Source organism: Sceloporus occidentalis, unplaced genomic scaffold, assembly GCF_023333645.1.
Source record: "Sceloporus occidentalis isolate IW3139 unplaced genomic scaffold, rSceOcc1.0.p SCAF_14, whole genome shotgun sequence".
NCBI lineage: Eukaryota > Metazoa > Chordata > Lepidosauria > Squamata > Phrynosomatidae > Sceloporus > Sceloporus occidentalis.
In genome coordinates, this window is record NW_028316994.1 from 2,370,259 (window position 1) to 2,392,728 (window position 22,470).

At 41.1% G+C, this 22,470-nt stretch overlaps 1 protein-coding gene across 1 annotated transcript; it reads right to left on the reverse strand.

Moving 5' to 3' along the window:
* Positions 1-7,481: 7,481 nt before the first annotated feature.
* Positions 7,482-22,199, reverse strand: LOC149303522 (vomeronasal type-2 receptor 26-like). Its single transcript, XM_089480757.1, has 6 exons — positions 21,982-22,199; positions 19,777-20,068; positions 16,762-17,619; positions 15,873-16,100; positions 13,078-13,204; positions 7,482-8,383 (listed from the first exon to the last, which is right to left on the reverse strand). Exons 1-6 carry the CDS (start codon positions 22,197-22,199, stop codon positions 7,482-7,484), a joined length of 2,625 nt encoding a protein of 874 aa, XP_089336883.1.
* Between the last annotated feature and the right edge of the window lie 271 nt (positions 22,200-22,470).

The window sequence follows — 22,470 nt, forward strand, 5'->3', positions numbered from 1 at the left end:
CAGGTTATAGTGTCTATCACAGATGTAATTGGGGACGATCCTATTTTGAGCAGATAAAAGCTTCAAGGTGTTCTGATAAGTCATCTTTGCACTTAGGTAATTATCATAGATGTGAAACCCAAAGCTGATATTTGGTAAGAGCTTGGGGTTCTCATTGATCTCCTTCACAGCAAATGCCAAAGCAAGGACATGCTGGTAGTTTTTTGTTTTTGCACTAAAGAAAGAGGTAATAGTATGTGTGTAACAAATAACCTTATTATAAAGGTATGTATAACCAGCTTTATATAAATGATAGAGTACCACCATGCACATCATGAAATCTATACACATATTAGGACAAATCAAGTAAAATTAGAGGGAAGCCTAAGTGATCTGGTTCTTTGCAAAACATTTACTAATGACATACTTTTTTGTTAAAAAACATTAGGCTATATAATAAAGAGACAAAAAGCAATATTACAAGCAGTAATAATACCAACAGCAAGCTATCAGCTATAAACAAGTGGAGCATATGAAGGCTAATCCAAAGTTTATGACTGATGCCTTTCATTGGAAATACTTATACCAATTATCCCATGAAATTATTTCACAACAAACCACAAAATGTGATGAGAAGCTTGTTTTCCCATTTTAGTGGTAATGTAGTAATGTCAAATATTTTAAAAATAAATAAATCAGTTTTGAATATTGTAAATTTTCAAAATTCTTCAATTTCTGTATTTTTTCCCCACTTTAGACTAAAAGGGGGTTTGTAGTTTCAGCTACTGGCATCTCCAATTTAAATTTTTTTAACTGTTTCGGCAAAAAGAATGATTGATTCACTGATTCATACTTAGTCCTGATTCAGTTCAGGTTGCTTCACTGAGAAACAAAAATGACCCTAACTATTTTTTTTAAATGAAAATTAAATTTGTGGACACAGAAACATACTCAGAAGAGCCTAGCATTTACAAATCCAGGCAAATAACTCCAGGGACTCTTGGTAAGCTACTGCTAAAACCTGCTTTTAAAACTGCCAATTTGTTGTTTTGCCTTTTGGTTTTCACACTGTTGTTGTGTGCCTCCAAGTAACTTCCAACTTATTGCAATCCTAAGGCAAACCTATCAGGGAGTTTTCTGGGACCGAGAGCTCACATACATGCATGCAATATGAAGACATGGGAGTCCTGATCAACACTTATGAGTTATGTTTTGCAGTTCATGGGAAATGTTCAGTTTAGTGTAACATTTGCCAATCAGCTTCCAATGTATTTTCAACAGATTGAAAGAAATATCAAACCTAATTTCTTTATCTTTTTTTTACAAAACAAAATAATAGGGCCAAAATAGATGGCAAGGGAAAATGCAACAGCATAATAAAACTACCATTGACACATTAATTCATTAATAAATATAAAGTACACTGCTGTGATTTTTGCCCAATTTTGCTAAAATTATCATAGAGCAAAGTTTCCTTCTTCACACCCACCTTATCTGGTACTATTTTATAATATGTTTGAGACAGGCTGAAGTATAGTCCATTATTTCTAAAGGTTATGATCTAGTCTAGTGCACATTATAGAAAACAGGGTATTTACTTACATGAGTTGGTCTACAAACTTGGTTTTGGGAAGTTCTTGGAATGACATTGTTTCAAACAGGCAGTCAAATTGTGTAATAATCTGTCCAATGATTATGTCTCCTGTTGTACAATACTTGTATGGGATCTGAAATAAATAACCCATGGTGCACATTGCAGTGGGTGTCTTGCATTCAGTTGTAGCTAAAAATATCCAAAAGAATACCTGTATTGGGAAGAAACTTTCCATGGCATGTGAATCAAATTAAGAGCCCAGGGTTTGTCTAACTCACTGTCATTAACCAGCAGATATGCACTTATCAGATTAATATCCAGTAAAAGGAAGTTCTGCATATGTTCAATCATACATTTGTCTTGTCCTATCCTACATCAGTTTAAACATTTTAAAAATACACACACAAAAACCGCAGTTAAAATGTGCTTTAAATTATTTCCCTAAAACCTCACTTTTTCATTCCTGTCTCTTGACAAAAGCATTTTGCATTCATTTCTCATAAAATGCACATATTGATGCCTATTTCCTTCTAGGCATTTCTATATCAATTTTCTCCTTAAATTATGCACGCTGTTATAAATTTTTGAACCAAGAGTTGTCTCGCATAATGCACAGTCCAGAAGATCACTGTGTTCCAATCTCTATATTAGTCAAGGAAGGACAGCTTCGGTTGCGGAGCAAACAAAATCCTTGGAAATCCTGAGATACTAGTTATAAGAACCTTCTTAACTGACACAAGATTTTAATGGCAAAGTAAAAGATACGCTGACACAATCCTGTGTGTTTTCAGACTCTTTTGTTTTCAACATTTTTACTGATAATGAAAGTGATCTCAGGGAATTAACATGATGAAAGATAATTTCTAGCATTATGAGATAATTACAATGTTCAACATCACATCCTTAAGTATGGTGAACAGTGTTTTTCCCCCCATCTGCACCCAGCCAAAATGTTGAGGAACATTGTAATTTAATTTTATTTCTTTTGAGATCTTGCCTCTGTCCCTTAATGAGTGCAAGAATTGATAGGATTAGTATGGCCAAGTGTGATGAAATTGTTATGAAAAATAGTTGAGAGAAAAACTCTCTTGATTATTTCTTTTGACGATTTCCAGACAAATATCAAGAGAAAGAACAAATAGGTCATTCAGGAATGTCTGGAACAGTGTAGCATGTCTCATAATGGGACTTCCACATACATGTTTTCCTCCACTTGTAAGCATCATAATTCCACCCAAAAGTCTGCTCTAGAGGAGAAATTTTGAAGGTGTATAGGACAAGAAAGAACCTGTGTAGCATTGGTGAGACTATTTCATCCATGTAAAAAGCTTACAGGATACCAATCTTTGAATTTTTTAGAACTAAAATTTGTCAACCTATCAGAAAGGCCAGTTTGTGAAATAAGTCTGGCCAGCGCAACAGTGATGATTTAAAGGAAAACCTCAAGCTGAACAACTTTTACTTTAACATGATCCAGTCTATCGCCAAAAGTCTACACTAGCTACTTTGCTATGTATGTATAACTAAGCAATGCTTCCTGGCCTGACCATGAAACCCATGTTAACAGCTAGAAATGGTATCAGGCAATGGAGGTCTTTTCAGTTGTCGGCTGGGGTGGAAGGAGAAACACATGTCCAGCCTCCTGCACTGGTGAGCAAGTCTGCCACAAAGAAATGTGACATGAGTTCTTTTTCCCATTGCTGCAGCCTTGCTAGAAGCTTAATGCTCCTTGTGCCCCAATAACCAGTTGAACAGATTTTCTTCAACTGCTGCGGCTAGATGCTAAAGTGGGCTGAGGGGGCATTTATTTAGTCTTACTGTAATACTATCTATGGTGCATTCACACTGCAGAAACAATGCAGTTTGACACTACTTGAAGTGCTGTGCCTCCAACCAATGGAATCCTGGGATTTTTAGTTTTACAAGGTCTTTAGTCTTCTCTGCCAAAGGCTGCTGGTGCATCACAAAACTACAAATCCCATAATTCTGTAGGATGGAACCACACCAGTTAAAGTGATGTCAAACTACATTATTTCTGCAGTGCAGATGCTCTTATGATCTCACTGAATACTTCTGGAAATGATTTCTGAATACAAAGCTGTTATAGATCCATAAATCTAGGTTATAAATTTGTAGCTGCAACCCAAGAACTAGCCTTCAGTCACCTCTTGGTGATCCTATTATCAAATTAATATCAAAAGGAATGTCTTAGGCAAGCAGTACAAAAGGGGGCTCTCCAGTGCAGGAAAATAGCCACACCATATTTGGGCATCTGGCTGGCTCAGCATTGGGGAAACTGAAAGCACTTAGCTGGAATCTCTCAGAATTATAATCCCTTCACAGAAGAGGATGATAGAGGAAAACCAGACCTAGAATGCCCAGGCAGGAGCAGACAAGCAGGAAACCTGCTCTTTCTGAAAGTGAGTCGGATCCCCACTGTCCACATGGCCCATTCCCAAGGTGGCTGAAATGCACAATGTGAAATCACACTGCATGGAGTCAAGCCATGCTGCTGGGTTGTTAGGGTTTTTTTTGTGTGTCATTTCACTACCATGTATGTGTACTGTGGCATGAACACACCACCTGTGATCTCCAAGTACTTCCCACATCCTGCTCAGATGCTATCCCGTTGGATGGCTGCACCTACGATCATGCACACATACACACACGCAATACTCTGAGGGTACTGAGCATCGGAGTACAGGAATGCCAAATGATTCATACACCACACACAACCATGGGGCCCCCCTTCACACCCCTTCACCCCATGCCCCCCTATTGGACTGTCTGGTTTGTGTATGGTGTAATAATATCCATTGGTTTCATTGCAGTTTCACTTTTTTTGCTTTACCACCTCTGCACTTGTGCAGGGCTGTTCATATATATGCATGAAGATGCACATCTTCTGCACTTAGAAGGTGTACAGACCGGCATCTTTGGCCAGCCTGGGTGTGGAAATTGGGCATCACATCTACATGATGCACGGCAACATGGTGCTCCTCTGCTGCTGACTCTACATGACACAGTGCCAAAGGAGTACCAAAAAGCTGTGATGCCAGTGGCTATGGCACCCTTTCCATGTTGCTAAAAGGCAATATCGAGGCCAGAGCATGTAGTTGCCACAGCCTCATGCTGGTGCTAAAAGGGGTGGTCTGTACAACCCCTAAGTCGATCTATCCTGGCATCTTTTTGCTCTGTCTTTTAGCCCTGGAGTATGGCTTCATTTTAGTTTCCACTAGCTTTGGAACTGTGCATAAACACCCCACTTTCAAAGCAGCTGGAAGCCGCTTTATTTGGTTCATCTGTTCCACCCCTTATTTGCATATCCCAGAGAAACAACGTTTCCTTTGAAGATTGCAACTCCCTTTGTCTGAAGACATTTGTGCAGATTGTCCAGTCATTACCGTATACTGCATCCTATTCTTCTCCCCTGGAAAAGCAGGTTTAGCCACTCAACTCACCAAACTCTTCCATAGGACACATTTCTGGGTATAAATATGGGTGCCCAGACACTAGCAATTTAGTCCCGTCTGGAATTAAACAGAATCTCTGTCCTGTCCAATTTCAGCTTGGCACCTCTGTACGCCAGCCACCCCATGTGCTGCAGTGGCTACTGAGCCATCTTCATTATAGTATCCCTGTAATGGAGCTATGCTTCAGGATCAATACAGTATTGCTTCTTAGCCATCCCCCAAATTGCTACCATTTACTACCTATGTTAGTTCTTGTGTGTGAGAGAGAATGTGTTTCTATGCTTGCTGATTTCCCTTTTAAATAAAACTATATTTCCAAAACTGCCTCTGGAGTACTCTGGGTTTGGAGCCATTAGACATAGGCAAGATCCCTTCTTTCCATTACCAATAGCCTTCCGACTGCTCCTCATTGAGCTAAACTAAACTAATTTCCCCATTGAATTCAATTGTGGAGAAACACAGGCAAAATAGAATGTAAATAAAATTGTTTTATTCTTCAAGTTTAAACATAAGTGGCCTAAAGTAATTTTACAGATAACAACAAACATGCTACCAAGTATATTAAAATGCTACCAAAAGTAATAAGAACAATTATTAATAAAGACATGTAAACTGGTGGCAGTGGGTGGAAAGCTGTCACATATAATTGTTGCCAAGCATTTGGTATTTAAAAGGACCATTGTGCTGGCATTAGAGAGAGAGAGAGATCAAGTGGAGTGGGATCTCCAATTTATGTAACATAACTGCAATAGGGAATGCCAGTCGTTCTCTCCAGGTCTTCCACAAACAATTGCTCAGTCTCTAGTAGCCTATACATCATAGTCTTACAGTTCTCACCCTTTCATTATGAAGGGAAACATATGACAACAGCAATAGGACTCCCATTCATTCTAGCAATGTTGTGGTCATCTGACAAAAGCAACAATAACATAGCTCCTGTCCATTAACATGCCCTGGGAAATTCTGTAGCTGTTTTAAAGACACTGAAGATGGTCTTGAACTGGGAGGTTAAAATGCCATTAGACAACTTTTTCATTCCATGCTTTCAGGAACTATTAGATTACTTTACTCACCCAAGTGTATTAGTAGACCCCATAGGCTAATGGCAAGCTGTCCTTACAAACCGATGAGGAAGCATAAACCAACAGTGACATTTACACAGATTCACCTATTTGCCTAGTTTTCTCTTAGTACTGCCTCATTTTCTTTCATCAGCAGAGTATTGTTGCCATTCTCCCAGCAGTGCATGGCCGAATCTTCTGTTCCTGTCCCATACTCATACTTATGTCTAAACTGGTTATCTACAGCAGCTTAGACTTCACACCTGAGTTTCTGTGCATGTGCATGGTGGCCTTCAAATTTTGGCATGCTCAGGACTGTAATCTAGGATTTAAAATGTCTTTGTATATTTCTGGAATTTGAGACAAGCAACCTGAGCACATTGACATCTTTCCTAAGTAAGATTTTATGTCTGATTTTGTCTCAAGATGTTTCTGATTCATGTTTACAAGACAGAAATCCATGCATGCATTCAAATGCTTTTAAGAGATGAGGGGTGGCTTCAAACATCTCATCATGTATTATAACCACATAACAGAACCATTACAAAGAGTAAAAACCTCATAAATCCTTTTTATAATGATACAATTTTTAAAAATCCTATTACGCACACATAGTGTGAGTTGATTGCTTCTTGAACACATATAGTACCTCAAATGCACTTTCTGGTGAATTTAGAATTTTAAAATCAGTGGCTGGGTTAGGCAGCTAGGAATGTGTAACCTAGAGTTATGTACAGAAGACTGTTATGAATTCATGACTCCTACATCACTTCAAGGTTAGGATTGTGAATGTGAAAGTTCCCCAGTCCCCACTTATGGGGCAGCAGCTGCTACTATTAACAGGGGCTTGTCTTGGGAAGCAGCTAACTGATGTTTCTACCACCCTCACATGAGAGTTTTCTGGTTTGTGCGCCCTTAACAACATATGGTTACAATTACAATAGGGATCAAAATCTTTGTTTATTTCAATTGACAACATGAAGTATTTCAAAAAAAATTTGTTTCCCTTTTGATAAGATTGTTAGAGATTTTCAGGGCAGTTTTATTCAATGATATTTTGTATTTCTGAGTTACTCCCCCCCCCCCCAAAAAAAAAATCATTTTCAACAAACAATTCAGACAATATACAAAATACAAAGGTGTTTCTGGAAAGTCTCCAAATTCTAAGAGTCTTGAAATAATGCAAGAATGTCCATTCACCCATTCTGGTCAACAACAAGAACATTTTGGGACTTTTTTTCCATTTCTATCTTTTCAGGACATTATAATTGTCAACAGAAATCATGTTTCAGTTGTTGTACAGAGTTAGGATTACAGATTTCCACAGCAGTCAGCAAAAACTGATAAAAATCAGTGGGAGCATCAAGTGGGAGCTTAATTTTTCCTCTTTATTAACTGTTCTTTTTTGTTCAATTCTGGCTTTAATACAATAATGTAGCATTTGGGGAAGAAAATACAACCCAGCAGCCCAGCACTGGAGGCTAAAATGGAAAAGATCTCCACAGCTACCATGTATTTCCCCTTGGTGCTCAGGTATGTTGGAACAAAGGATAACCAAACACTGCAAAATACCAGCATGCTAAAAGTGATGAACTTGGCTTCGTTGAAAGTGTCAGGAAGCTTTCTGGCAAGGAAAGCCACAGTGAAACTCACAAATGCCAGGAAGCCCATGTAGCCCAAGGAAAAATAAAACATAGTCAGGGAACCTTCATTACATTCCAGGATAATTTCTGTAGCTATTGTGTTCATGTCAGTGTCTGGGAAAGGGGGAGCAGTACTCAACCAAACAATACAAATGCATGCTTGAACGCTGGAGCACAGAAGCACAATGGAGCTGGACACGGTTTTCCCCACCCATTTCCTCATGTTGCTTCCTGGCCTAGTGGCCATGAAGGCTAAGAGGACTATGATGGTCTTTGCCAGCACGCTAGAGACGGCCACTGAGAAGATGATGCCGAAAGCTGTTTGTCGGAGGAGACATGTCGCCTTCTCAGGCTGACCAATGAATAGTAAGGAAGAAAGGAAGCAGAGCAGGAGGGAAACAAGAAGAATGTAGGTCAGATTCCGGTTATTGGCTTTTACAATGGGAGTATCTCGGTGCTTGATAAATGTTCCTAAAACCAAAGCAGTGACCAAAGAAAATAAAATTGCAGAAATGGCTAAACCTATGCCCAGAGGTTCCACATAAGACAGGAATGTTGCTACCTTAGGAATGCACAGGTTATGCCCCACATTTGGGTAGTAATCCTCTTGACATGTGGTACAAGACTCCACATCTGTGGAAATAAAGAGACCATTTACAGGGTAGACTCGTTTTTTTAAAACAAAACTGGATTGTTATTGTAATAGTCATAGTCATACTAGTAGTGATTGAAATAATAATAATAATAATAATAATAATAATAATAATAATTACTGTGAAATTTTCCTCATTGTTCACTGGCATATTTAGCAGTACTGAGCTAACAGTGAAAATTCTTGAGAATTTGGATGTTTTTGTAATTATCTCTAGACATAAAAAGGGCCCAAAATGGAACTAACAAATTATTGGCCAGTTTGTCTGTTACATACAATAAGTATGAAATATAATATACAGAACATCTGTACAATATACTAATTGATCGGTTAGATGAAAACATTTTTTTTTGTCAGAAAAGCAAGCAAGGTTCAAACAAGGAATATCAACTGTTGTTTAATGCTTTGTTTTGAACCTTCTTACTGTTAAATAACCTGAAAAAGTACTGACTTAAAAGGCTATTGACTTAAAAGCAGGATTTGATTCTGTATCATGTAGTAGATATTTTCAGACAAAATGGCCTCACCATACACTCATTTTTTCATCAAAATCCTGTATAATAACATGCTGTTGAAGATATAATGCATAGTCTGTGATTATACAATGTATAGTCCCACACACTCGTGCCATCAACCAAAGGGGACAAGCAAGGAGTTATTCCGGCCACTTTCTTGTTTAATTTATACATCAATGTTATTGTTGATTTCTTTTCATCTCCAACCCTTCATTCTCCAATGATAGAAAGAAAATCTCTGTCCTATTGTATGCAGACAATGTAGCAATTGTATCCCAAATGCAACAGAGGCAGTTTTTAGGGACATTTTCTGAACATTGTTAAAAGAGAACACCAGTGAATTCTGGTGAAGCCAAGGTACAGTTTCTTCAGATGGAAGAGGTGGGGAACACAGGAAATGGGACGAGATGAGAAAAGAGGAGGAGGAGGAGGTGGCTTGGCAATGTGGCACGGGTAGCAGACAGACAGGACTCCCCCGCATTCTCCAGGAGTGCTGAGGGAGATGGGGAGGCATGGTGATAGGTGGTGGGCAAGGGGCAAGGAGGGCACATAGAGAGACAGAGGTGGATGTGGCAGCTGCTTCTCTTGGTCAAAAGGAAAATGAAGCAGTGTGATGACTCTCCTACCTGCTACCTTCTGTATGGTCTTGTACAGGAGGATGTGGGGTGTGTGTGATACTATGAGTTATCACGCTGAGTAACAACAGCCCTAGTGACCCCACTGATTCACATAAAATAATAATAAATAAAAATTTTATTTGTATACCGCCCTTCCATCGATCAGGGCGGTGAACAACACAATAACAATACAGAAACACCATAAAAATACAATACAGTCATATTAAAAACAAAATTAAAACACCATCAGCCGATCACCATTGTCATCGGGGGGGGGGGGGGGAGAGACCAGCTGGAACTTCATTCGGGGAATGCAGATTGAAATAAGACGGTTTTTAGTTCCTTCTTAAACTGGGCCAGGGAGGTGGCCGAGCGGAGCTCTATGGGCAGCGTATTCCAGAGGGCTGGGGCGACGATGGAATATGACCTCCTCGTTGTGGAGGTTAGTCTAGCCCCTGGGACCCTCAGTAGTTGCTGCCCAGAAGTTCTGAGGGTGTGGGTCAGAATGTATGGAGAGAGGCGGTCCTTCAGGTATCCTGGGCCCAAGCCATATAGGGCTTTATAGGTTATCACCAACACCTTGTACTGTGCCCGGAAGCGGATGGGCAGCCAATGCAGATCTTTGAGTATAGGTGTAATATGACTGGCCCTGGAAGTACCAATGACCAGTCTGGCTGCCATATTCTGTACCATCTGTAGCTTCCGGGTATGGTATAAGGGTTGCCCCATGTAGAGCGCATTGCAGAAATCCAATCGAGAGGTTACCAGAGCATGTACCACCGTTTCAAGGTCTCTCTGGGCCAGGTATGGGCGCAGCTGGCGAATAAACCGAAGCTGATAACAGGTGCTCTTGACCGTCGCATTCACCTGAGCTGTAAGGTGAAGCGACGAATCAAGAAGCACCCCCAGACTGCGCACGGAGTCCTTCACAGGAAGCGTGATCCCGTTCAGGACAGGTGGAACCACCGCCATTCCTGGACCAGGGGAACCTATCACAAGTACCTCCGTTTTCTCTGGATTCAGACTGAGTCGGTTTTCCCTCATCCAGCCCATTACCGACTCCAGACAGGCCACGAGAGGAGAGACGCCATCCTCAGTCACTGCATCAGTCGGAGACATAGAGAAAACTATTTGGGTGTCATCAGCGTACTGATAACCCCGCGCCCCATGTCTCCGGATTATCTCTCCCAGCGGTTTCATGTAAATGTTAAATAGCATGGGAGACAGAATGGCTCCTTGAGGGACCCCAGTTGTGAGGGCCCTCTTATCGGAGCACACGTCTCCCAGCTGCACCATCTGGAACCTCCCAGAGAGGTAGGAGCGGAACCACTGGAGCGCAGTGCCCCCGATTCCCACCTCTGCCAGGCGCTCCAGAAGGATACCATGGTCTATGGTATCGAAAGCCGCTGAGATGTCCAAGAGCACCAACAGGGACACGCTTCCCCTGTCGATGCCCAGACGGAGATCATCGACCAAGGCGACCATGGCCGTCTCAACCCCGTAGCCCGCCCGAAAGCCAGTTTGAAATGGGTCCAGATAATCCGTTTCATCCAAGATCGATCGAAGCTGGATTGTAACCGCCCTCTCGATCACCTTCCCCAAAAATGGCAGCAGCGACACTGGCCGATAATTACTATGTACCAGGGGGTCGAGGGAGGGCTTTTTTAGCAGCGGTTTTATGGTGGCCAATTTCAAGCTGGTTGGAAATTGCCCATCCCTCAGTGATGTATTTATAATCCGGTGTAACAACAAGGTTACAGCCGGTCCCCCCTGAGCCGCTAGCCATGAGGGACAGGGATCGAGAGAGCAGGTTGTCTTCCGAACACTTCCAAGGATCTTGTCCACATCATCGGTACTTACCAACTCAAACTGATCCAGTTTAATAGAGTCCACGGAGGCTCTGGATGCCTCTACCCTAGGTTCTGCTCTAATGCCGGCGTTAAGACCTTCGCTTATCCGAGAGGTTTTATCCGTGAAGAAGTTGTTAAATTGGTCACAGCAGGCCTTAGAAGGTTCAAGGATCTGGTTTGGGGCGGGAGGGAGCTGAGTTAGCTCCCTGACCACCCTGAACAACTCTGCTGGACGCGACTCCGCGGACGCGACACGAGCACCATAGAACGAGTTCTTAGCTGCTCGTATCGCCTCTCCATAGTCCTCCAACAGGCGGTCTAGGAGAGCCTTGTCGGCTAAGCGTAGGTGTTTCCGCCAGTGGTGCTCTAGCCGTCGCAGGTCCCGCTTCCTCGCCCAGAGATCTTCCGTGTACCAAGGCTTACGTTTGGAAGCAGATCTGAGAGGGTGCTTGGGAGCGATACTGTGTAAAGCCCTAGAGAGACCGGTATTCCAGATACCAGTCAGGGCATCAACAGAGTCGCCGTCACTTCCAACCATGTGTCCCTCTAGGGCTTCCTGGAACCTTTAGGGTTCCATCAGCCTTCGAGGGTGGACCATCCTAATAGGTCCACCACCCCCGGGGGGGATCTGGGTAGAGACCTTGATTTTGGCCTCCACAAGGAAATGATCCGTCCATGACAGGGGGGAAATACTGGTTATTTCCGCCCATGGATTTTCCGCATCCGAACAAAAGACCAAATCCAGTGTATTACCCGCAAAATGCGTTGGACCCGAAATCAGCTGGGACAGGCCCATGGCCGTCATGGTATCCATGAATTCCCGAGCCGCACCAGATGGAACATAGCTGGCCGTGAGGGAGATGTTGAAGTCGCCCAGGACAAGTAGCCTGGGCGTCTCCAGCATCAGCTCCGTGACCAGCTGTGTCAGCTCGTTAAGGGAGTCCGATAGCGCACGGGGTGGCCGATACACTAACAGAATCCCTAGACTATCCCTAGCTTTTAGGGTCAGGTAAATACACTCGATAAAGGAAGTCTGCCGGATGTGGTTCCTAGTAAGAGACAAGGTGTTCTTATATATCAAGGCCACACACAACCCCGCCCACCTAACCCCCCCCCAACTAACCTGGGCTGGTCCTTCACCGAGAACCCGGCAGGAAGGGCCTGTGCCCACACAGCATCTCCCTCATGACAGTAGTTGGTTGAAAGCTCTTAATCTAAGCCAAACCTAATTGATCTTTCATTTCAGCAATTACTATAGTTAGATGTGAGCAAAGCCAAATAAGCAATGGTTGCTGGATACTAAAACTGTACAAGGGAGTCATGGCATAGCATCCATACACTCAATGCCATGACTCTGCCCCCAATGTGCCATGATGCCGTGTGCCCATTTACATGGCACACGGCATCATGGTGTGACTCTACCGCAGCATCCAAATGACGTAGCATGGAAGGGGTGTCATCAAGCCACCCTGCTGTGGCTATGACACCCCTTCCAGGGAACAAAAAAGATCCCTGAGACTCAGGTTTCCTGAGACTTTATACTTCAAGGGATCCTTCAGTGTAAACAATTTGAGAAAGGCTGATCTATATTGATAAAACCTAGCCCTTAGTTTAGACGAGAGTTCATCTAATTATCTTGATTCATACACACACACACACACACACACACACACACACACACTGTGTATATTACCTGTCTGCCAAGAAATCTTCCTGTTTGGACATGGAGTGCAGTCATAGCAGCAAAATGCTTCTCCTTCTTTCTTTTTCTTCTGATAACCTGGATAGCAGTGCTCATTACACAAAGAAAGAGGCATCACCTTTTCAGAAAATATGAAGAATGAGCACTGGCATTTATATTTTATATATAATGTTTGACTTTTAATGAAACTGTTGTCAGGACAAGAAAACATTACTATTTTCATGAAAATGATATGGACAAAATGTTCCCCTCCCCCCAGAGTGTAAATAAGAATACAACCTATATAGACCAATCCAAGAAATTTCTTAGGTGCAAGAAATATACAGCCCACCTCAGCATTTCTTATTTTTATATTCCTTACTTATTATACTTGCATGCATCTAGTATTTTGGGCAGCATTCACTCCAGAAATAATCCAGGTTGACACCACTTTAACGGCCATGGAATTCTGGGAACTGTAGTTTTCTGAGACATTTAGCCTTCATTGTCAGAGAGGTCTGGTGCCACAACAAACTACCATTCCCAGAATTCCATAGCACTGAGCCTTGGCAGTTAGAGGTGTCAAACTGGATTATTTCTGCAGTGTGGATGCAGCTGTAAATTCTAGCAGATGACTTAAAATAAATGCATGTTTTGAAATAAAAACACAAAATCCTAATTTCTAATGCAGCATAACAGTAGCAGTAGAACATTCCATCAATACAAATACATTCACAGAAGCACCCCAAAATGTCATAGTTCCTATCAACAAAAGTGGCAAGAAGGCAATAGTATTTCAAAACTAGTATGTCACTGCTGAAATGTGCTTCTCTTTAGTTTTTACCTGCTGCATGTCTTATGTCAGGAGCATGTGAAAAAGAGACTCAAAATATGATTATAAGATACAGCTATATACATGTAAGTTGAAATGGTCCTCCAAGTAACCTGACTTTATCTGACCATGGCCCAAAATTTATATGAGCACTTTGAAATGGACCTAGATACAAATTGTGTGCTTTATCCAAGAGTAGGGTTGGCCAACTACCACTCAAGCATTTGCACATTTTAGTGTACAGGATGTAGATGAAACATCAGTTTGCTTCTACACAACCACTTTGTTGCTATTGTTAGCTGCCCTCAAGTTGACCTTGACTCATGGAATCCCTGTGGATGAGACAACTACAAGCTCTCTATCCTCCACTGTTCTGCTTAGGTCTTGTAAATTCATACCCATGGCCTCTCTAATTGAGTCCAGCCATCTGGTGTGTGGTCTTCCTCTCTTTCTACTGCCGTCTGACTTTCCTAGCATTATTGTCTTTTCTAATGAATCATGGCTTCTCATGGCACCATAAAGACTAGCATATCCCTCCAATCCATCTGCCTTGGTCCAGGCCTCAGAGGGAGAGAAGAACCACTGGACCTCATTCCCTTTCCCTCCATCATTCCCTTCTCCTTTTGTTTCGTGTTTTTTAGATTGTAAGCCTGAGGGCAGGGAACTGTCTGATTAAAAACAATAATTGTAAGCCGCCCTGAGTGCCATTAGGGCTGAAGGGTGGGATATAAATACCTAAATAAATAAATAAAATTTTATTTGTCAAAAGCTTTCATGGTTTCCAAACTACTTCATGTATGTGATGAAGTGAGCTGGAATACACAAATGCTTAAGCAACATAAAACTTGTCCACCTTTAAAGAGCCAAAGGCTTTGTGGTCTTAAATTCAAAATGATTCTTTTGCCTAGAAAAAGTATGCATATGCTCAACTTTTACTACGACATAAAAGGAGCTAAACACACAGATGCTCTGAGATTGTCTCTGAAAAGTATTGTGTGATGACAAAGACAGCAAAGCTATAACATGGATGAACTTCTATTTTGGATTAAACCATATATGCTATTGACAAAATTTCCTAAACAAATGAATTGATAAACAAGGTTATAGATTCCTGCACTCATTTAAATATATAATAGTTTCAAACAACATATTAAAATCAGAGAACTGGATCCCATAGAAGTACAAAACAAGTCTAACAGTTCATTAAACAACTGTTCCTTTCTTTTTCTACTCTTGTTCAGGGTGATGGTAGTGATGGAATGGGAAGGATGCCAGTTCTAAGCTACCTACTTCTTGAGTGAAGTTTTAAATCTCTTTCCTTCCCTCCTTCCCTTCCTCTTTCTCCCATTTCCTGTGTGTGTGTTTTTTGTGTGTGTAAAGCAAGCCAATAAAGAAATATTCACATCATCAGTGCTATTGAGTCATTCATTCACTGCCAGCTCACCAGAAAATTTTGGACATTAAGGAATATTATGTATGGCTCAAGCAATTGCCCAGTAATGTGCTCCACTACCTGGATTTCCATTTGGAGCTTTTGGGAGCTTCTGATGGCACATGTATCCCATGTCAACAATGAAAATAGGCTAAGGACTGGAGTAGATGGGAACGAAAGAGAGGCCCAAGTCCACCCCAGCCACAAGTGGGTCGGGATTCCCCTGTCTGCATGGCCCACTCCCAAGGCAGGCTGTAGATGCAGGCCCCAACCTGCGCCAGCCAGGACCTGAGCCTGCTCCATTTTGTTGCAGTCTAAAGGACTGGAGTGTGGCTTCAGTGTGGCTTCTGACCACCCTGAATGTGTTCATTATTTGAACACCATGCTGCAAAGTGTCTGGAAGCTGCTTCATTTGGCTTATCTGTTCCGGGCCTAAGACATGCTACTCAGTAGTTTAAGAGACTTTGCTCCATTTCTATGCTGCTTGTAGTGAAATCTGTCCATCTGAAACTGCAGACCTTAAAGTTTATAGTGCCATCCCACCTGGTTAAAGCTTCTTGGCCACATGATCACATCCTCATCAATACTGAAATCTTTGCCAGGAGGAGCCCAAGGATTCATCCTTCCAACTTTCACTCTGGCAAAGGAGTTATTGGGGAACGTAATCACATTTGTAATGTCAAATCCCACTGTAAACTCCCCATTATCATTCAAGAACACCCTTTCTCCAGCGCTGTTGTTAAATGAGAGGTTCCTCAAAATAGGATGGAGCTAGATGAAAGAACAAAAATAATTCAAGGCAATAATAATAAATATGATGGAACTTCTGGAAGAATGCTAAAATAATGCTGTTTTGTAGCTTTGCCCTGGAACTGATTTATAAAATAAATTGTTTCAAAATAATATAATTATTAAAGTAATACAATATTAGTTTTACATATAGAACATGGGGGTACAAAATAAGAAACAGTCCACTACTGACATTTCATTTAGATTCCATTTTTTGGCAACCATTCTGACTGTTGAAATAGAACTGAGATTAATTTCAGCAATTTACATTAACCCACATAAAAGTCATGCTACTCAGTGCCATTTTATGATCTGGGGTAAAATGTAAAGACTACATTTTGTGATGGCTGCTAGCTACCATGTTAGCGGATGGTGAATGTTAATTTGAGATTCAATAGAGCTATCAAAGTGCAAAGCCTGTTTGGAGGGGATTCATTTCAACACTTTAGATAGATCTTTTATAGTTCAGATTAAGTCCGAGTCATCTTCACCACTCAACTCATAAAGAAGCCACCAGCTACTAATGGCCACATCTCAGTCGAGTTCTGAGATTTTAGAAACAAAAGATATATTGTTGATGCATCAAGATATTGCATTTTCATATAGTTCATGGCAATTGAGGAGGAGTATCAAGAGAGATTACCTGCCATGGCTGCAGTTTCCCATGTTCTAGCCTCTCTCTGGATACCATTAATCCTGATTTGGGTCTGGATTTATACAGTTTATGTACAGCATAAGCCAAAGCATACACAGCATTATAGATACTGTAACTTTGACCAATCATTTTCATTTCAAAGAATGGTCCAGGTAGATTCTCTAGTCTTTCTTCTCCATTGCATGGCATCACAACACCTCCTTTATCTTTGGGATTTGGAAATGAACAGCTAAATGCTTGCTCCCAGAATGTTTGGATAAAGCCATTCTCTTTTGCCAAATGAGGCCTCAGGTTCTGAAGAAAGTACTGGAATCCTGGCACCTCTTCTGAGTGGCCTGTGAAAGATAAGGTTCCATGGAATAGTTCTATATCCCAGTCTCTGTGCATGGATATTGCAACAATATCCAACTGAGCAGTCATAATCCACATTTTACCAAGTATTTTCTCATCATCAGTTTCTTCTTCATGTAGCAACAGCCTCAGAATTAACATGGTACCAATATCTCCATGTACAACAATAACATTGGCTTTGCTTTTCATGATATTGACATGAATTTTCTTCCAGTTTGCGAGTGCATTTAAAAAATCATTAAAAAAGCTTAATTTGTATATTTTCTCCGTGAAGGCAGGGCAGATCTCATTGTCATAAAATATTGGTAGTATGTTCTTTAGAAAATATTCTCCATTTTCTTCATCTATGGTTATTAGACCCACCCATGTCCATTTGAAATGCGTAAGTAGCTGGACAATTGCCTTGTACTGATGGATGCTGTTTGGAAGCATCTGGTATGAAGAGAGAAAATAGGACTGAGGCCTCATTTCAGAGACAAAATTGTCATAGCTGAACTGAATGGGAGGAAAAGGGTAGTAATTATTCTTCTATGGAATTAGAAACTTACCAATGTATTTATTGTTGTTTTACAACTACTGTATATTTAAAACACGTTTCTTTATTGCTGTCTAAGGCCCGTTACACACGGGCCTTAAAGTACGGACTGGGTCCATACTAGGGTTAAGAAGGGGTGTCCCTTCCAGACACCCCTAACCCTAATACGGACCGAGTCCGTACAAAATGACAGCGCCCTATGTAGACAGCACCACCATTACGGTGTCATGAGCGTGCCGCCTCTATACAGGGCGGCGCAAATATGATGTCGTCATGCCGCGCCAGGGAGCATAGTGCACCCTTTCCCCGTCCGCAAAAGGAGCTCCGAAATGGAGCTCCTTTTGCTGTTTGTGTCGCTGGGCACAGCCTTTAGATGGCTGCGCCAGCGACGCAGAGGAGAAAGGGGCCAAGCGGCCCCTTTCTCCTCCTCCCCGTCGCCACTGGGTGTCCTTGGGGCTTGAAGCCCCAAGGACACCCCTTTCCAGGCCGCGGGGAAGCGGCCTTTTGCTGCTTCCCCGCGGCTGAAAAGCAGCGGATTGGGGCCTCGGAGGTTGCTGTTCTGGCAGATGAGGCCCCGATACACCAGGGAAAGGGACGGGTGCAGGCCACCTCAAACAGGCGGTCTGTAACCCACCCATATGATTTTTTTCTCCAGGAATATATGGACCCCATACTATGGAATGCTGAAATCATCATCCCATAAACATTGTGGATCCTGTCCAGCAGATGAGGTTTTGTAAGTGTTATGAGAGCTGTTGTTATTTCACATTTCCTCTGAGAATGAAAATGTGACTGTGAGCCTTATAATGGCATATGGTTAGTTACAGTCGGCCCTTCTTATACACTGATTTTTAATATGCAGATTCAAGCATCCACAGTTTGAAAATGTTCAAAAAAAGTATAAATTTCAAATATCAAACCTTGATTTTCCATTATTTATAAGGGACACCATTTTACTATGTTATTATATTTAATGGGACTTGAGCATACACGGATTTTGTTATACATGGGGGATCTTGGAACCAAACCCCAGTGTATAACAAGGGTCCTGTGTAAGGGTCATGTTAAAGCACTGTGACTTCATGTCATGTACTGAACAGCCAAGCACTATTACTTTTTCATGTAATGTAATCAAAATATTATGTTCCTGATTGCTAAACTTGAAATTACTGGAATTGTACCATTTCTGAAGAATCATTCCTTGGGTCATATTCCTACTCAGTTTCAGTTATGTTAATAATTCATTGCTTTTCAGAGATACTTATATCTTTATAAAAATCATGCTGCTCTGCGATTACTGAATGGCTGATGAAAAGGGAGCTTTTAGGAGTTTAAAATCAATCTCTTCAATTGAACTCTTACACTCAAAAAGGCATTTTTAACAGATTTTCTTCAGTTTAATAGAATAAACTTTATCTTGTGTATGCATTGGTCTTCCATTACTCTTGTCAGATGAGACTTTCGCCAGAGAAGCTGTCCTGTTGATTTCCTGCTTATTCTGATTCATATGCCATTTTCATGATTTCATTCCTTTCAGTCATCTTCCTTTTGAAACCTGCACATTACCACTATTAATTAGGTTTACATTGCAATGAGGGGCATAAAGGAAGAGAAGGTGGGGGAGGAAGGAGAGGATGGAAGAAAGTCATGATTGCATATATAATCAAAGACAGACAAGACCAAGCGTGCATTCACACTGTAGAAATAATGCAGTTTGACACCACTTTAAGTTATTTTACAACTACTGGGATTCATAGTTTCACAAGGTCTTTAGCCTTCTTTTGTGTCACAAAACTACCAATTCAAGTTAAAAAGAAGAATGTAATATTATTTTTTAAAATGTTAATGTCTTTTTGATGATATTGATTGTGAAATGGGGATTGTTTGTATTATGTGCACAGGTACTGAATAAAAATTATATATAAACAACCCAAACAAAATAAAATCAGAAAGTATGGGGGGGGGGACCTACAAATCCCAAATTCTGTAGTATGGAGCCATGGCAGTTAAAGTCATGTCAAGCTGCATTAATTTTACAATGAAGATGCACTCTTAGAAAGGGAAGAGAAATATTGTGTTGCACTGTGAAAACACCATGCTTAAGGGTAAGATTCTACCTGTGGTAGCTTGTAGATGTCCAGTATGTCTTCTATACAGTGAGATGTTTCAGAACCAAGACCACTAATTACTCCTATTAACTTGTTCCAAATCCCACAAGAGTAATTGGGAATTAATCTCTTCTGTGAGGAGAAAAATTCCACTGCAATGTGATACATCCTCTTTGGACTGGTGTAGCTCTCAAAGATATGGAAGCCCAAAGACATATTAGGCAAGATCAAGAGGTTTTGATTAATCTCGCTTACTGCAAATGTTAAGGCAAGGACATGCTGGTAATACTTTGTCACTACCCTGCAAAAAAATTAGATGATAGATCAGAAAGAGCACTCCAGCTCCTTAAAGATTCTCTAAATCAGTTCTAAACCAAACTGCAAATCATTAAAGTGAACTCACAGAACTAAACAAGGGTGGCAAAACTTCCAAATATAGTTTGCTTATTTCATTGCAGTGATTCCTATGATCTTCCTGTCAGTTTCTATCATTGATAATTCAGCCTCTCTACAAGGCAGCTTACAAAGAGGCAGAGAGTACAATAAAATGCACATTGTTAAAAACAGGCACAATTAAGATTAAAACAGTGTTAGATAACTAGATAATTAAAACCAATTAAAATCTCACTTTAAAACAGATTGAAAACTCTCTCTGTGTGTCTGTGTACCTTCAAGCTGCCTGCTGACTTATGGTGACCCCATGAATTTAATAGAGTTTTCTTAGACGGAGCATATTATGATGTGATTTTTCCAGTTCTCCAGCTCTTTCCTATGAAGTGCAGCCTACAGCATCTGGTATCCATTGGGAGTCTCCCCTATAAGTATTAACCACACTTGGCCCTTCTTAGCTTCCAAGAACACAGAATCTGGAGTCTTTAGTGTACAGTACAATAGTGCCTCCTTCTTTTTTTGGTTAAAAATAGTTTCCAAAAGCTTTTTGAAAAAGAAAGGTCTTAACCTGCCTTTGAAAGGAAAGCAAGAAAGGAGCCATCCTAACTGCCCCAGGGAGGGAGTTCCAAAGTGTGGGAGCAGCCACAGAGAAGGTTTCTCCAAAGGTCCCACCAACTGTGCCTGTGAAAGCAGTGGGATAGAGAGACATGCCTCCCCTTTAAGTTTGGGTAGGCTCATATGGGAAGATCTGAGCCTTCAAATAGCCTGGAATGACCTTCAAATGGATCAAGATATAAAGCTTCAAATGAAACAGGGTAAAAATAACGAGATGAAATGGCATGAAAGAAGTAAGGATGAGAGTTCTGGCCATAAATCTGGATGCTCTGAAGCAGGAAGGTAATGAAATCATACTAGTCTCCTCATTATTGATGAAACTGGCTATCTTGACAGGCCAAGAAAATTCACAGAATACAGTGGTACCCCGGGTTACGAAAGTAATTCGTTCCGCCGCCGCTTTCGTAACCCGGAAACTTTAGCTAGCCGAAAAGCCCATAGGCGCTAATAGCGAAAGCCGCGATTTCGTGCGAAATCGCGCCGAAAAGCACCAAAAATTTTCTTCGTAACCCGGAATAACCTTCGTAACCCGGAACTCTTTAATTGAATGGATTTTTTTCGTAACCCGGAAATTTCGTAAGGCGGCGCATTCGTATCCCAGGGTACCACTGTATAGTGCTGAATAGTGAGGCTGTATAAGATAAGAGAGTGACAAAAAATAAGATGTAGAAAGATGACTGAGGGCCCAAATAGACAGGCCAAAATAAGCACTGGAGTTAAACTTTAGCATGGCTTCTGCACTGTTAAGATGCATGTGTCATTTAAACAGCATAACTCCAAAGTGACCCAAAGCAGTTTTATTTTGGCCTATCTGTTCGGGCCCTAAAATCACAAAGAAATGTAATGCAATAGAGCATATGTTTAAAAAGAAGGGACTGAACAAATGCATATTACAGAACAAACAAAAAACATTTTTCAGTTCTATCTCAATGGTTAATAAACGATGGCTGTGCACCTATGTTTGCATAGCAAGACATAAGCCTCAGTTAACTCAGTTACACTTATTGCTACTTACAGGTAACCTGGCACATAATTGGGATTAAAAAGCATTTCATTACTTGTCAATCCAGGCAGTATCTGCTTATAAAAGAGAGGATATATTTTTTCTATATGAGAAAGTCAGCATAACATATAGGAAATTTACAGGCCAGAGGTGTAAAAATTAGGTGATAGAGATAGGTAAGAATATGGAAAAGAAAAGAGCCTTACATGGGGAAATCAGTATAATGAGCAGGATATTCAACGAAGGAAAATTGATCCAGAAATACCAGCATCTGTGAGACAGTTCCACCAATCACAAGGTCACCTCTCTTATAATACCTATGAGGCGTATGGAGAGCATCATGCATAGTACAGTTAGCCTTCTGTTCCCAGAACTCAGTGTGAGGTATGTGCAGCAACAAAAGTAGCACTTCCATCCTGATCATGATTACCTCTAGATACCGAATAATGATTTTCTAACTACAGCCATATCAATGGAATTGTTCTAGCAACTTGTGATTAAGGATAGCTGATGCTTTGGGTGCAATATTTGACGCTCCTAATCACTTTCCTCCACTGAAAACTGAAGGAAAATCACCAGTGATCGTAGTGGTGGCAACCTTCCTCACAAACTCTGCATCTGAAACCAACAGAATGTTTTTTAAAATCATTTCCCCTCAATCATAGCCTTGCCATGTTGCAGCTTTTGAAAACCCA

Excerpts from the sequence above, each read along its gene's own strand:
- LOC149303522 (XM_089480757.1), bottom strand. The coding sequence starts at position 22,199 with ATGATCAGGATGGAAGTGCTACTTTTGTTGCTGCACATACCTCACACT. Across the intron at positions 20,069-21,981 it reads CATTATACTGATTTCCCCAT|GGTAGTGACAAAGTATTACC; the intron begins GTAAGGCTCTTT and ends ATTTTTTTGCAG. Across the intron at positions 13,205-15,872 it reads GGCCAAGAAGCTTTAACCAG|GTGATGCCTCTTTCTTTGTG; the intron begins GTGGGATGGCAC and ends TTTTCTGAAAAG.